The 16,899-nt window shown below is 39.2% G+C and overlaps 1 protein-coding gene across 2 annotated transcripts in view; it reads left to right on the top strand.

The window, feature by feature from the left end:
• Positions 1–16,899, top strand: part of CACNA2D3 (calcium voltage-gated channel auxiliary subunit alpha2delta 3) — a 1,019,762-nt gene that overhangs the window by 973,600 nt on the left and 29,263 nt on the right. For both annotated transcript variants that reach the window (XM_029052259.2, XM_029052258.2), the window contains one exon: positions 4,193–4,304. In XM_029052259.2, the coding sequence (XP_028908092.1) occupies positions 4,193–4,304 (112 nt within the window). The remainder of the gene's footprint in view (positions 1–4,192; positions 4,305–16,899) is intronic.

Below are 16,899 nucleotides of genomic sequence, written 5' to 3'. Positions count from 1 at the left end.
GATAGATGTAATCAAAGTACAACAAGTAGGTTGGCATTATAGGAGCAAAGTATGCAAGCTTGATTGTAGTAGGAGAGCAGCAAGGTGAGGTGAGTCAAGGGAGAGATGGGGGGACGGGGATTTGAGGAGGGAGTTAAATAAATGGTGGTATTCGTTAAGCGCTTACTATGTGCAAAGCACTGTTCTAAGCGCTGGTGGATACAAGGAGATCAGGTTGTCCCACGTGGGGCTCACAGTTTTAATCCCCATTTTACAGATGAGGTAACTGAGGCACAGAGAAGTTAAGTGACTTGCCCAAAGTTACACAGCTGGCAAGCGGCAGAGCCGGGAACCCATGAACTCTGACTCCCAAGCCCGGGCTCTTTCCACTGTGCCACGCTGCTTCTCATAATATCTGCTAGGGCTTACTATGTGCTAAGCACTGTACTCAAATGCTGGGGTGGATATAAGCAAATCGGGTTGGACACAGTCGCTGTTCCATGTGGGGCTCACAGTCTCAATCCTCATTTTACAGATGAGGTAACTGAGGCCCAGAGAAGTGAAGTGACTTGCCCAAGATCACACAACACACAAGTGGCAGAGCCGGGATTAGAACCCATGACCTTCTGACTCCCAGGCCCATGCTCTATCCACTATGCCATCCTGCTTAAATATCTGGAACAGCTGGTGAGGACAATGGGAATCAATAAGGATGGAGAAATAATTTTTCCAGGCAGATGTAAAGCACATAAGGATGAAATTAAGGTGGATAAGTTTGGCCTGATATCTGGATTTCTGCTAGCAGACTCTGTGGCTCATGCACAGGAGTGAAGGAAGTGGACTGTGGAGGTGACTCAGATCTGTGTGTTAATGGTAGAAGATTGATGAAAGGATAGGGGAGTAAGTGAGTTGAGTTCAGTAGAAAGAGTAGTATTGAGGGCATCAATTTGGTCATCAAGGGAAGGTAGTTTGGGTGTGAAGACTAAATGGGTCTTGATAACTTGAGAAAATTGGCAGGATTCAAAAGATTGGAGATCTCTGTGGGGAAACAGGACAGATTTGTGGGGAAAGGGTGTGTAGGAAAGACGGCAGGTGAGGAAGCTGTGGTCCGAGGGATTTCAGAGTTGGTAAAGGTAGAGATTATACAGTCACTAGAGATGGTGAGATTGAGTGTGTGTCCAGGTTGGTGAGTGGGTGAGGTAGGGTGGAGTAGGAAGTCACTGGACTTGAGGAATGATAGAAGTGGGCAGCAGAAGGGTATTCAGGAACATCTATCTGAATATTGAAATCCTGAGGGATCAGTGTAGGGATGGAGAAAGGACATCTCCACCTGGATGCCCTCCTGCCACCTAAAACTCAACGTGTCCAAGACTAAGCTCCTTATCTTCCCTCTCAAACCCTGTTCTCTCCCTGACCTTCCCATCACTGTGGACTGCACTACCATCCTTCCCATCTCACAAGCCCGCAACCTTGGTGTCATCCTTGACTCTTATCTCTCATTCATCACACATATCCAATCAGACATCAAAACCTGCCGGCCTCACCTTCACGACATTGCCAAGATCTGCCCTTTGCTCTACATCCAAACTGCTACCTTGTTAGTACATCATATCCCGACTGGATTATTGCATCAGCATCATTTCTGATCTCCCAACCTCCTGTCTCTCCCCACTTCAGTCTATACTACACTCTGCTGCTCCACAGCACTTGTGTATATATGTACATATTTATTATTCTATTTATTTTATTGATGTGGTGTATAAATCTATAATTCTGTTTGTATTGATGCTATTGTTGCCTACCTGTTTTGTTGTCTGTCTCCCCCCTTCTAGACTATGAGTCCATTTTGGGACAGGGATTGTCTCTATTTGTTGCCAAATTGTACTTTCCAAGTGCTAAATACAGTGCTCTGCACACAGTAAACGCTCAATAAATATTGAATGAACAGTTCCACCCAACATTGCTCAATATAATAAATATATCTTACCCCGAACAGTAAACATAGCAGATGTCTGCAACCTAATGCACTTTGAAGATTTATAATAAATGCTCAATAAATATGATTGAATGAATGAATGAATGAAGGAGTGTGAGAAAGGCATCAAAAGGTTCAAAATGTTTGAGGTAGGGCCTGGAGGGTGGTAGATGACCATGGCTAGTATCTGGAGTGGGTGGTAGGGATTAAATATCTCTTCTCCCTCTACTTAGACTATGTGTCCCATGCAGGATAGGGACTGTGTCAGTCCTAATTAACTTGTAATAATAATAATGATGGTTATTTGCTAAGCGCTTACTATGTGCCAAGCACTGTCCTAAGCGCTTGTACTTATCCCAGAGCTTGGAACACTGTTTGACACGTTGTAATTGCTTAAAAAATACTATTAAACTCTTACTTTATTTCATTTTGTCTTTGCTTTCCAAATTTCTAATTATTAAAGATCATTAACACTATAATACATATACACGCCATATTTGCAAAGTGCTCTGCGCAGAGTAAGCACTCAATAATTACCATTGATTGTATGCACTCATATGTAAAGATTAGAAAGGGACTTTAAAGAAAAGAATCATAATTGGATGAAGATTAGAAATGAAAATACCCAAAACCATCATTCCTTCCATTATAATCTTCTGCTGTAATTGCATGATGTGTGGGTCATCTAGGGAGTAGATTCTGTTAGCCAACGAGTCAGATATCATAAGCACCCTTAATTTACATATTTGCTCCTTACGGACACATTCCATTTCCTTAATGAATAAGAATGTGGGAGTACATATTATTCTTATTATTGAGAAGGTATAATTTCTTTATGTTCCATAATTAGAAGTTGGGGAACTGCTATATGCTGCGTAGTTAGAATTAGAAAAGCATTCTTGTCCTAAATGTCATGATATTTTTCCAAAAGTTAAGGAACAAAATATCCAAAAGATCAAAATTCATTATACATTGGAGTACATGTGCACTATGATTTACAGTGTGATTACAGTGTGTTTACAATAAATATACCAGTTCATTTCTATCATGCAAAAAGCATTATACAAAAACTTTCAAACTTAACTGTCTCTCTAAACTATTAGTCTTATTAGCATTGATGATCCCAAATTTTCTGGGAAACTATATTTCCAAAATAGTATTTCCCACTGAACAATGCCAGATTAGTTCCAGAATAGTTTCATTCATAGGCTTTTGTCTACTGAGTATAGTGAATCATGGGATGGCTTAAACTTGTTTCATGTAAATAATCTATCTGGATAAATGACATGAAATGCCCTTTTCCTCAAAAACGTGGCTTTTAAAGAGTTCAATTATTATGATAATTGCCACCATTCTATACTTCATTGTGCCCCAGTCTTAAAGCCAAAGTGTTTCAGGATAGGGACATAAGATTACTTTCTTCCTACTTCTCACTTATCTCCACTCACACAAGATAAGCCCATGAACCACTGAATTGTCCTTTCAAAAAGAAAATATTAAATGCCTCTTAAGTGACTCAAATGATTTCTTGATTTGGTTTACCAGAAGAGATCTGAGAGCTTTTCAGAACTAATCAACAGTCTGTTTGCTTTAGAAAGAACCATATTGGATGCATAAAGTCCCGAACTTTCTCTGTGGAGTTTCTCCAATGTTATCATACTTGGCCCTCTTCTAACTTGTGTTCCAGAGATGAAACTGAAGTCAGCAAATATCTTAGGGAAAGCCCAAGAGTATAACTGAAACAGAAACCCTCGAACTGGACTTGATATTTTAATTTCTTATTGAGTGCTTTTATGCAGACACACCCAAGGGTCTTTGGTCAGAGAAAGCTAAATTTTTGTAGCATTCAAAAAGAATATGTAATTGTTTCAATTATCAAAAAAATCCTCTCAAAACTAGAGTAAATAAAATTAGGAACAATCAGTAATAGTTTAAGATTCAATTAAAAATGTCATTTTATAAGCTATAAAAACTTTGATCTTAGAAGAATGATGTTTTGTAGGGGAACTAAAACCATTACTATTCTTTGGTAAAAGATAAAGCCTGAGGATTAATGCTTCCAGAATCAGTTTATAGATAAACACATTTTACTAATGGGAAAATAAAGACTTTTGCACTGCCTAGGAAAAATCACAGGGTGGCAGAAGCCGAATTACATTGTAAGCTCTTTACTATGGCATTTCACATGGTTCACAATTTCTTACAGAGTAACATCAACTTTTCTTTCTATGTCTTTAGCACAAAGGTTAAAACAAACCCTAGAGCCATGTGACACGGAATATCCAGCTTTTGTTTCTGAACGCACAATAAAGGAGACCACAGGGAACATTGCTTGTGAGGACTGTTTCAAGTAAGCCTGTTTTCGGTTTTCAGCTTTTTATAGAACTTATGAAGCAAACTAATTAAACTGAAATTCTCAAGTATATGTTAAAAGATATACAATCTAGCTGTTATCTTGGGCACTGGCTTATTTTAATCCTCTCTATGTCAATGTAATTTCTTTTTATTATGCAGACCAGTTAGAAGTTTGATCATTTTTTAAAAAATTAAAGCGGTATACCCTGGAATAGTCAAGAGACTTTGATTAAACCTAGTTTTTTTGGTTAGTGAAGAAGTTTCTGCCTATTTTGTATTTTCAGCCATAATTTAAATTTAGAATTTGTGTTGCTTTCTTATTAATATCCATCAAGAGCCAGTAAGTCATTGTAACCTTCTACTGGTTAACCCCAACTCTTCATTTCTTTGAGAGATAGCATGCATTTTGTTATACTCTGTCCTCACTGCCCAGTTTTGCATGCAACTATTTTGTGGTGAAGGTAGTACTCTACAGCCAAAGATGGGGAAAATGTGGTATAGTCTACAGTTCAGAAACTATGGGCAAATAAGCTATTTTCAACCCTTAAAAAATTATCTCCAAAGTGTGTAGAGTTTTAAAACCTAAAGGGGTTTAACCACTTAACCATGGTGAATTTCTCATTTCCCCTGCTGTGGAATTCTCAATAAGAAAATATTGTTGTATGTAGGTTGAGGAGCAGAGGAGTTTCAAGGCATGAGGCTGGACCAAGTGACTTCCCCTTCAGATTCCTCTATGATTCCCTGTAGTGGCAATTTTTGTCTTGTGATAGAAGGCTTAGTTGCTAGAGGCTTATCATTTTGGAGAATCTTAGCTTGAAAAGAACTGGAGAAACCCCAGAATCATTTTGTCAAGAATTCATATTTTAAAAGGCAAATGTTTCTAACTGCCCTAACCAATTGACTCTTCATTCTTACTCTAAATAGGGGTAGACAAACTCCCCTGGATCTGAGTTATCTTTACTGAATTCAGGGCTCAATTGAAAACCTGATACTCCATATTAATCTCATAAGTAGACTTGACTTCCAGATAGTTCAAGCAAAAGCAAGACTTCCCATGCCCAACTGAAATAGTTGCTCTGTTTTTCTCCCCCTCTAGACTGTAAACTCGTTGTGGACAGGGAACGCTTCTGCTAACTCTGTTGCATTATACTCTTCCAAGCACATAGTATGCACTCAATAAATATCATTTATTGATTGATGCCCATGTTATGAGGAATCTCTTCAGGGAAAGAGATTCTGGTGGCCTGCCCTTCCTAAGGTATTAGGATTTGCTGCCATATTTATGCTATTAAGGTACGCTGCCAGACCTATTTATGATGTGAGTGATAGGAAGTATTAGAAAACTCTGTCTGAAGAACCTCACAGAGTAGCCTGAGGAAGTAAATCATTCGTTGGAAAATGATGAGGCTTTTTGGACTCTTTTGGAACTGCTCTGCTGTCTCTCTGTCTTCTACAAACGCTTCATTCCTTTGGAGTTTGGGGCACAAGTAGCTCTAGTGAAGTTGGAGTGACATGCTCCACTTCTCTATACCAGCTGAAGGGCCACATGAGAAACTCAGAGGTAGAAAATGATCTGTCCTGAGAGATATAGAGAATGAATAATATGGGAATAAGTGAGGGTGTATGGATATATTCATTTCTGAGGATTTGTGGGTGTCTATGAATATGTTTGTCTCTCTAGAGAGGTGAGTATGTATTTATCTGAAGATGTGTATATTGAAGAGGTTTAAGGTTCCCATGGAAGAAACAAAATTCTATACGTGATTTACTAGGTAAAATTTGGGAGTGGTTATGTTATTGATATCCATAAATAATGGATATAGTTACTCCTTGCTTATTTATCACTGTAATCATGTCCTTGAAACATTAAACTTTAAATTAAGTGGCTGTGCTTAAGAAATATAGGGGGCTATGTTCCAAGGAAGGTTTTAGTGACCAGTGACAAAAACTGCACACTATTCCAGGGGCAGGTGTACATAGTTTTTGATAGTCTCCAGACTCTGCCTTTTGCTTTCTACCTTTCTTAATAATAATAATTAATAATAATTATGGTACTTGTAAAGTGCTTACTATATACCAAGTACTGTTCTAAGCGCTGCGGTAGATATACAAGTTAATTAGGTTAGACACAGTCCCTGTCTTGTATGGGGCTCCCAGTATTAATCCCCACTTTCCAGGTGAGGTAACTGAGGCCCAGAGAAGTGAAGTGACTTGCCCAGGACCATGCAGCAGACAAGTGGCAGAGCTGGGATTAGAATCCATGACCTCTGACTCCCAGGCCCTTGCTCTATCCAGTACACCATGATGCTTCCCCATTGATGCTCAGCGTTCAGTCAGCCTTTTGGCTGCTACACATTGCACCAATAATTTAAAAGAACTGTCATCTGTGATCCTGAAATAAGGTCATTTCAAGCCCCTTGTTATGCAACTGTAATTTGGATTACTTCTTTAATGAATTACCTGGCACCTGTGCTCAGTGAAGCTCATTTGTCATTTTTCAGCCTGCTCACTCTGTTTATGAGGTTTATTTCCATCTTGGTATTTCATCAGCCAGAATACCTTAATATTGTGTATAAACATGGAGATGATGTTCCTTCAAAAGTCTCAGATGGAGGCCATCTAGACCCATCGATATATTTCCAACTTGCTCATGAATTTCACCCACCATTCTATGTGGTTTCCATAATCTGATAAAAACCAATTTGGTTATGGGAATCTCTAAAATCTTCCTCAGGAAAGATCAAACTGAAAAACTCATTGAGCCTTTTGGCAATCTTCCGCTCACCCTTGAATGCACCTTTTATTCCATGATCAGAAATGATCTCACAGACTTTCTGCATTTTATAGACTGAATAGTCATGTCTAGACTGTAAGCTTGATGTGGGCAGGGAATGTGTCTTTTATATTGTTGTGTTGTACTCTCCAAAGTACTTGGTACAGTGCTCTGCACACAGTAAGCACTCAATAAATATGATTGATTATATATCCTTAGATTATTTTGGCTTTGGCATTCATTTTGACTTTCAACTTCCTTTTGGCCTGCCTAATTTCCTGTTCACAACTGAACTGCAACTCTTTTCGTACTTTCTGTTCTCACTCAGGAAAACTTTCCATTTTTAGAAAGATGACCTTTTCTCACCAATAACCTCTTTTACTCTGACAGTCATGTAATTTTTCAGCTTCTTCCTAACTAGGCCTGCATTTCTTCATAGTTTCCTTCTCTAAAATTAAATATCCTTCTTTTCTTTTTATCCTCCCCTTCTCTCTCAGAAGAATGTTAAACTTTACTGAGTTGGGTGTATACTGTTGAGTGGCTCTTATATATGTATACCAGTCCACTACCCAGAATTAAATCTAAGATATTTTCTTTCCCTACTGGTTTTATGACTTGCAGTACTAGGAAACAGTCATTCATCCATAAATCTTATTTCAACTTCCTTCCTGAGGAGATCTTTAAATCCTTCCAAATCATTGGCACATTTAAGCCCAAACCTCTCTCTCTCTCTCTCTCTCTCTCACACACACACACACACACACATACACACACACACACTCATGCAGGCTTGTCTAAATAACTTTAGCCCAGAACTCAAAATACTAATATTAAAATAGTACTTAAGTGGCTACTGAGTGCAAAGCACTGTAGTAAGCACTGAGAAAGAAGTACATGAATAAGATATAGATATGGTACCCCCTCCATGAGGGGCTCACAAACTAAGAATGTTGGAGTGGAGCTGGCAAAAGAGACTTAACACATAGACGTAAAGATGACACAAAAGCATAAAAGACATGGACAATGATAAATATCACAGGAACAGCAGAATTTCAATGTCCTCATGGCTCAGACCAACAGTCACAGGAATCACAGCAGTGGCCACAACGGTGACCTTCTCAACGTGCTAAAAGTTGAGATGACCTCACACTTTTTCTGTTGAGTCTTTCCTGGACAGGAGCAGAGGCCAGTGGGAGCCGTCTTAATCACAGTATTTTGCAGATGAGATAATTGAGCCACAGAGAAGTTAAGTGACTTGCCCAAGGTCACAAAGCAGACATATGGCTGAGAGGAATTAGACCTCAGGTTCTTCTGACTCCCAGGCCCGTGCTCTATCCATTAAGGCACACTGCTTTTCCATTGGTACTTCTGAGAAGTTCCAGTTCTTTTGTAATTGGTAGAATGTTATTATCATTGATTGTAATAATAAATATGATTGAGTGAATAAGCACTTGGCAGAATACAATAAAGTAGGCATGACACCTGTCTCCAAGGAGCTTACAATCTAGTGGAGGTTGGAGAGAGAACTATATTAAAATAAATTAGAGGTAGGAGAAACAACACATTATAAGGATATGTATATAACTGCTGTAGGTGTGGGTGGAGGGGTGGGGTAATTACCTAAGTGCTTAGTGGGTATGGACTCACATGCATAGGTGATTCAGTAGAAAGATGAGAAATAAGGCAGGGAGGACTTTCTGGAGGAGATGTGACTTTAATAAGGCATTTAATTATTCTTACAGTGGTCATTGATTCATCCAGTCTTATTTATTGAGTGCTTATGGTGTGCAGAGCACTGTACTAAACACTTGGGACAGTACAATAAAACAATAAACAGACATTCCCTGCCTACAGTGAGCTTACAGTTTGGGGCGGGGGAGTCAGACATCAATACAAATAAATAATTACAGGTAAGTGCATAAGTGTTGTGGGGATGGGTCAGGGGATGAACAAAGGGAGCAAGTCAGGGCGACGCAGAAGGAAGTGGGAGAAGAGGAAAGGAAGGGCTTAGTCTGGGAAGGCCTCTGGAGGAGATGGGCCCTCAAGGCTTTGAAGCGGTAGTCAGTAATTATCTGTTGGATTTGAGGAGAGTGGGCATTCCAGGCCAGAGGCAGGACACGGACTAGGGGTCAGTCAGTTGTGAGATAGGCCGAGATAGAGGCACAGTGAGAAAGTTGGCATTAGAGAAGTGACCTGTGTGGGCTGGGTTATAGAAGGAGAGTAGCGAGGTGAGATAGGAGGTGGCAAGGTGGTGGAGTGCTTTAAAGCCAATGGTGAGGAGTTTGTGTTTGATACAGAGGGGGATGGACAACCACTGGAGTTTTTTGAGGTGCAAGGTAACATGTCCTGAACGTTTTTGTAGAAAAATGATCCGGGCAGCAGAGTGAAGTATGGACTGGAGTGGAGAGAGGCAGTAGGCTGGGAGGCCAGCAAGGAGGCTGATGCAGAAGTCCAGGTGGGATAGGATGAGTGATTGTATTAACATGGTAGCATTTTGGATGTAGAGGAAAGGGTGGATTTTAGTGATGGTCAGAGCAAGACCTTGAGAATCACTAATGACTACAACACAATTGGTAGCATAAAATGCCTTTCAAATCTGTACTACACAAACAGTTGATGTTCCTGGATTTCTTACTGTAACAGCTAATGTTAATTATTCCACCATTAGCTGTTGGGCATTTTTGACTTATGATAGACTGAATGAAATAGAAAAGTTCAGGTAATATTTGTACTAGTGGATAGAGAATGGGCCTGGGAGTCAGAAGGATCTGGATTCTAATCCCGGCTCCACTGCTTGTCTTCTGTGTGACCTTCCCTCCTTCTATATCCCATCCTGCACATCTGCTCCTCTGGTGCTAATCTTCTCACTGTGTCTTGATCTCGCCTGTCTCACCACCGACCCCTGGCCTACATCCTACCTCTAGCCTGGAATGGCCTCCCTCCTCAAATCCGCCAAACAATCACTCTTCTCCGCTTCAAAAACCTACTGAAGACATACCTCCTCCAAGAGGCCTTCCCAAACTAAGCCCCCATTTACCCAGCTCCCCCTTCCTTCTCCCCTTGCTCTCCTCCTCACCCCACAGCACTTATATACATATATACATATATGTATATATCTATAATTCTATTTATGTCGATGACTGTTTACTTGTTTTGATGTCTATCTCTCCAGCTCTAGACTATAAGCCCATTGTGGGCAGGGATTGTCTGCATGACTTAGTGGAAAGAGCACAGGCTTGGGGGTAGAGGTGGTGGGTTCTAATCTTAGCTCCACCACTTATCAGCTGTGTGATTTTGAGCAAGTCACTTAACTTCTCTCTTCATTCATTCAGTCATATTTATTGAGCGCTTATTGTGTGCAGAGCACTGTATTATGCACTTGGAAAGTACAATTTGGCAACAGATAGGGACAGTCCCTACCCAACAATGGGCTCACAATCTAGAAGGGGAAGACAGACAACAAAACAAAACAAGTAGAGAGGCATCAATAGCATCAATATAAATAGAACTATAGATATATACAGGTGAGGCCCAGAGAGGTGAAGTGATTTACCCAAGGTCACACAGCCAATCAGTGGAAGAGCCGGGACTCAAATCCTGGTCTCCTAGGGCCCTGTCGCCTACTCTTTCCACTAAGCTAAACTCCCCTCCAGTCAATCAATGCTATTTCCTGAGCTCTTAACTGTGTGCAGAGCACTTTACCAAGCACTTTGGGCGGGTCACTTCAGTTCTCTGTGACTCAGTTACCTCATTTGTAAAATGGGGGTTAAGACTGGGAGCCCCATATGGGACAACATGAATACCTTGTATCTCCCCCAGTGCTTAGAACAGTGCTTGGCCCATAGTAAGTGCTTAACAAATACCATCATTATTATTATTATTATTGCTGCATTGTACTTTCCAAGCACTTAATACAGTGCTTTGACACAGTAATCACTCAGTAAATATAATTGAATGAATGAATGACCTTGGACAAGTCACTTAACTTCCCTGTGCCTCAGTTACCTTATCTGTAAAATGGGAATTAATAGTGTGAGCCTCTTGTGGGACAGGAACTGTTTCCAACCTGATTAGCTTGCATCTACCCCAGTGCTTAGAACAGTGCTTGGCATATTACTATATGCACTTAACAAAAACGATCATTATTACTTGTATTGCCAAAACATAAACATCAGTGGCTGCCATGCTAAAGTGGAGTGTTTATGTTCATGTGATAGGCAGTAAGGATTGCCAAACAGTGCTACAACAGAAACTTGCATGACTTTAAACAAGTCTGCACTCTAAAATTAGAGTGATTATTGTGACATTGAGTAAGGAGCAGCAGTATCTAGATTGAGCATCTCTCCAATTATTTGAAAATTTTCAATATAGTTTGCTAGGTAAAATTATTTTCCCACCCTTAAGCATCAGATGTTATGGGATCATCTCAAATCCAAGGTCAAATTTTTTTTTCAGAGCAATGTGGTAACTGCTCTTCTGTGCTTGCTATCTACCAAGCAGTCACACCTCAATATTTTTTACCTGCCCTTCTGAACATAATGATCAATATTTTTTACGTGCCCTTCTGAACGTAATGATAATAATAATAATGATTGTGGTATTTGTTAAATGCTTACTACTTCAGGTACTGTTCCAGGCACTGCTTTAAGTGCTGGGATAGATACAAGATATAATAATTTTTTAGCTTGGAAGACCATTATTGTAAGCATTTCCCATTTGAGTTTGGAGTTGTATTGCTACAGAAATGTAAACTGCACAAAAAGCAGTAATAAGGCAAGGTGCTTCTCAGTTTGTTGACTCTGGCTAATCCCTTACCCTCTCCCTGAGCACCTCAATTCAAAAAATAAGAATAATGAGTGAGTTTTGCATATCAAAAATATATTTGGAACTCTTGGCTTCCAAGTTTAAGCCTGACTCAGGTTTGAAGTGCTTTGAAGAGAGGAGATGTAAGGCTTCTTAGTAATGTTGGACTCAGCTATGGAGAATAAGGTAGAGTCTTCGAGGGGTGAGGGGCACTGGGTTGTTATTTAATGGTGGCTAGGACTGAGTGGTTCTTTAAAAAAGCTTCTCACTCCATTTGTCTTCCTCAAGTTTAAGTATTGGTTACACTGTTTCTTCCCTTTATTTTTGACTGTTGATTGAACACCTACTATGGGTTTATCAACTCCCCCATAAACAGAGGTAACTGGAGTGCAGCCCTACAGAAATAAACAAACTCCCTGGGAATAATAATATTTGCTGTCTCTTGGGGAAGTTATGATGATTTAATCCACCTGGTCTAGATATTTTAATAACCCTATATGAAATGCAAGATATGTAAGCATGAATTATTATTTTTCATTAGTGTTTGCTATGATTTTTCATAACAGTAACTGACAGTCAAAGCCACATCCACAGTTGACATTTAATTAGTCCAGAAAGATTTCATTTTCTCTAGAAAGAATGAGATTGAACATGTCAAATTCTCCAAAATGACTGTAGCCTTCAGACCAACCTTTTAGGTAACTTCAGGTCAGAGCAAGCAGCGTTCAAAAATAACACAATTTTGCAGTGTTTGGCCAAGAGTAAATTGGAAACTGAGTTTGGTGAAAATTATAGTATTTCCAAAATTATGTACTAAGATCTTTTTCATGGAAAAACATTTCAAGTCCCACAATGGAACAAAAAAAGTGTACATTACAAATTGATCTCAAGGCACCCATTACTTTTATCCACAAGCAATGACAAACCAAAATAAATAATCCCAATGAACTGTTTAATTCCTATGGGAACATGCTCCATGCTACAATTTAGCCTGGGACTGTCATTAACAATCTTCCCATCTCTTATAAGATTTCAGGCTACTCTTGTGTTTAAATATTTTGCTAGCATCCAGAAAACAATGGAAGGTAATTTCTGACATAATGGTTATGGGTACTTTAGCCACCAAATGCCTTTGAAGTCTTTGTCTCTGTCTAAGTCTTCCATGTACCCCTTTCACTATCAGTTGATGTTTTTAGATGAAAATATATCACTTGGATGACCCTTTGGCCTAAATGGAAACTTTTGAATCTGACTCTGAAACAATGAAGTGCGTATTTGTCTGCATATAGCACAAGCCTATGTCTTTTATTGTATAGGGACAATTTGCAAAGTTTAAAATGATTTTCAAAAATATAGCGTTTATTAAGAATGCAGGAACCTAAAAGAAAATAAGAATTAACGTAAGAATGTCATTAGGGTTGGTGGTTTGGCTGCCCCGACCAATAATTTTTGTCATTCAATATACCACTGATTTTTAAATTAATCTGTTGTTCAAGCAGTGATCAAAAACAACTCAGCCCATATTTTCTGGGCATTTGTGACTGTCAACAAGTTAACAAAATTGGATATCTAAAAAAGTGAAATGTTTTAATATTTTCCAGTACATATATCCCCATCGCTCTACAAAATAGTTACTTAGTGCTTTTCATTCCTCTGCTCTGAAGATACAAATGGTTAGATTTTTCATGGAATGTGAAACAGTGTCAACAGTTGTAGTAATCGTTTTTAAAAACAAAGTTATTATCTTTAAATGCCTGAAGACAATAACATTTACGAAGCAAGAATGAAATTTGTTTTTCTAATTCTTGGTTCAAACTACCGATGCCAAGATATTAATCTCTCTAAGGGCATTTGATTTTTTTTTTTGATGGAGTGGATAATGGTGATTTTAAAGAAAACAGCATGGTCTTGCAGATAGAGCATGGGCCTGGGAGTCAGTATGACCTGGGTTCTAATCCCAGCTCTGCCACTTGTCTGCTGTGTGACTTTGGGCAAGTCACTTGACTTCTCCATGCCTCAGTTACCTCATCTGTAAAATGGGGATTAAGGCTGTGAGCCCCATGTGGGACAGGGACTGCTTGTATGCATTCCAGTGTTTAGTTCAATGCCTGGCACATAGCCCTTAACAAATACCATTATTATTATTATATTTTTACTATTTGTACTCACTCTTTTACCTCTTTTGTATTTGACATTGCCATTGCTTATTTCCCACATTCTGTATGCTCTTCAAGCATTATTATTTCTATGGAGTGTTCCTGGATCCTACTTTTCTGTTGATTTCACTCTCTGCAGTGAATTTAAGGACTACACAAAACAAGACTCCCCCAGTGCTTTTATCATTATTTACCTCACACAGTATATTTGTATATTGAATGACAGCAGTTTTTTTCAATGGTATTTGTTAAACAGTTGGTTTAAATAACAGTATCAGCATTTACTGCAGGCTACAAAGCAAGAGAGCAGTGTTTCTGGGGCTCTAGATTCTGATTTCCTTTTAAATTCTTGGACTCTAACCCATTTGCTTGTCTTAAGTGGATCCTCTACAGGGAATTGTATGGTATGGTGTAAGCATTGTGGTACAAAAAATGGCTAGCTGGGGTTTCTTTCTAGCCTGGGCTTGCCTCATGACCCTCAAGCTCTTCATGCCACTCATTTCATTTATTAGGAGATAAATGAGCAGGTGTAGTAATTAATCAATCAATGATATTAATAGAGTGATTTCTGTATGCAGAGCACTGTACTAAATGGCTAGAAAAGGACAAAACAGCAGTGTTGATAGGTATGCTCTCCACCCACAACGAGCTCATAGTCTAGAGGATTCTCTATATGCTCCTCAGTCCTATATGCTCTATATGCTCCTCAACTGTGTGCCTCAGTCACAGATGGGAACACACCCTCCATTAAACCTAAAAGAACACATATACAAGCTGCTTCATGTTGGAGTGGAAAGATGGCATTAGAATTCTAGCAGATTTCTGGGTCAAGTTGAGCTCTTGGTAATAGTTTTATATGCCTTTCCATGGAATATGCTCATTCAGCAGTGATCAGATACATAATTATACAAATTAGATACAGATTTAGCCAGCAGGAGTACATTAGTGTCATGAATAATACAATTTGTAGGCGTTAAAATGTAACAGTTTTAAAACCACTTAATTTGGAGACGTACAATAATTTGCTGAAACCTTTTTATATTTCCTGCTCTGTAGAGTCTTGCCAAACTACTGTACTCAATCTTGTTTAAAATGTGTAAATAAATAAGCAATTCAAATTCCCATGAAATAATCATTTGCCTTTTCATATGTAGTTAATTTACTTCTAAACAAATCAACTTTCCACATTAAAGCAAACAAAACACTGACAGCCAAATTCTTCCTTTTTGAGAGGACGCCTGGGTATCTTGGTTTTTCCCACGGGTTTTTCCTTGGCATCTTCCTCTCCCAGTATTTTCCCATGTTGGGTGGTAAATCACATAGCTGTGGATCACCAGAATAGAAGTGGTTTCTGGCCCCCTGCATTTTACAGTGTCTCACAAATGTGACTCTGGGGAAAACCAACTTCTTACCAGAACCATAGCTGTTGTCATAAACTTGAGTTCCCAGGGGGACTTCACAATTCTATGCCATGTCCTCTGGGTCTTGAATAGAGCTGGTTTTATGAGAAGCAGTGTGGCTTAGTGGAAAGAGCACGGGCTTGGGAGTCAGAGGTCGTGGGTTCTAATCCCGGCTCCACCACTTATCAGCTGCGTGACTTTGGGCAGGTCAATTAACTTCTCTCTGACTCAGTTACCTCATCCTTAAATTGGGGATTAAGACTGTGAGCCCCACATGGGACAAACTGATTGCCTTGTATCTCCCCCAGCACTTAGAACAGTGCTTGGCACATAGTAAATGCTTAACAAATACCATCATCATTATTATTATTATAACAGCAAATAGATTGAAGACCCATTCACTTTGGGTTACAGATGAAATGATTCCTCTAGGAGTTTATAATAGCTTGGACAGGGTAAAGCACCCTGCTGTTTTGAACTCCCACCTCTATTCATTTCTATTATATCCAAATGGGACCAGATATCTGCAGCTCATTGGAATCTTCCAATCAAATAGCCCTGTATCTGTGATGCCTAAAAATGAATGGGTTTACAAATAAGATTAAGTGCTTTGCTTCAGTATTTTATACTGAAGTTTAGAAATCCTGCCATAGGGTGGAAATGCAGCCTGCCAATCTGAAGGTAACAGGAATGAAACCCCAAATGATCCCTCAGTGGGATGGCTCTCTCTGGCTGTTTTCTTGTAAAATGTGTTGAATAGTTCCACCCCAACTCACATCAATTCACCTTAGAAACTCTTTTACCAAGGCTACATTTTAAGATCCTCTGAAGTAGTCTCTGACTTTTTTCAGGTTGTGCTACCCCATGTGTCTTTCTCCATTCCAGAAGTGACAGTGATTATAATTTTGGAGGTGTGGGTGGATTGTGAAGTTGTGGTGAGGGTGATTTTATCTTTGCCCTTTGATAAGCAGTGTTTGGAAGGGTTTAGTGTAGAAAATGTAGTAAATTACTATTTTCCACTTAACAACCTTCCAAGAGAAATGATAGGGTAGCCCGTACCTAATCATCAGACAGGTTTCTACCTGATATGAATTAGCTAGCCTCACAAACAGTTTCCCATATATATTGTGAGAGATTGGAACTGAGGTAAATTTACATTTGGCAGGGTAATAAAAATAGCTAGGCTTTCCTCTTCCATGATGCTGGGTAAAACACAAGTATTTTTAGAAAATGTTTATTTGTGTGTTGAATTGGGTACGGCAGTAACTTATCCGCATTATTAACATGGAAGAACTAGATTTCTGTGCCTCATTGTTTGCCATAGCAGTTTTACTATTTGTCCCATGCCCACAGTCTTTCACAGAGAGGCCTAAGTTTCTCGCTTGTCTTGCCTAAACACTGCACCTGAGTTTGTTCAGTTTCCCAGTCCTATGGATTTATGTTTATTAATTTTCTAAT

The sequence above is a fragment of the Ornithorhynchus anatinus genome, chromosome X1, assembly GCF_004115215.2.
Source record: "Ornithorhynchus anatinus isolate Pmale09 chromosome X1, mOrnAna1.pri.v4, whole genome shotgun sequence".
NCBI lineage: Eukaryota > Metazoa > Chordata > Mammalia > Monotremata > Ornithorhynchidae > Ornithorhynchus > Ornithorhynchus anatinus.
This window is presented reverse-complemented; position numbering and strand designations above follow the sequence as displayed.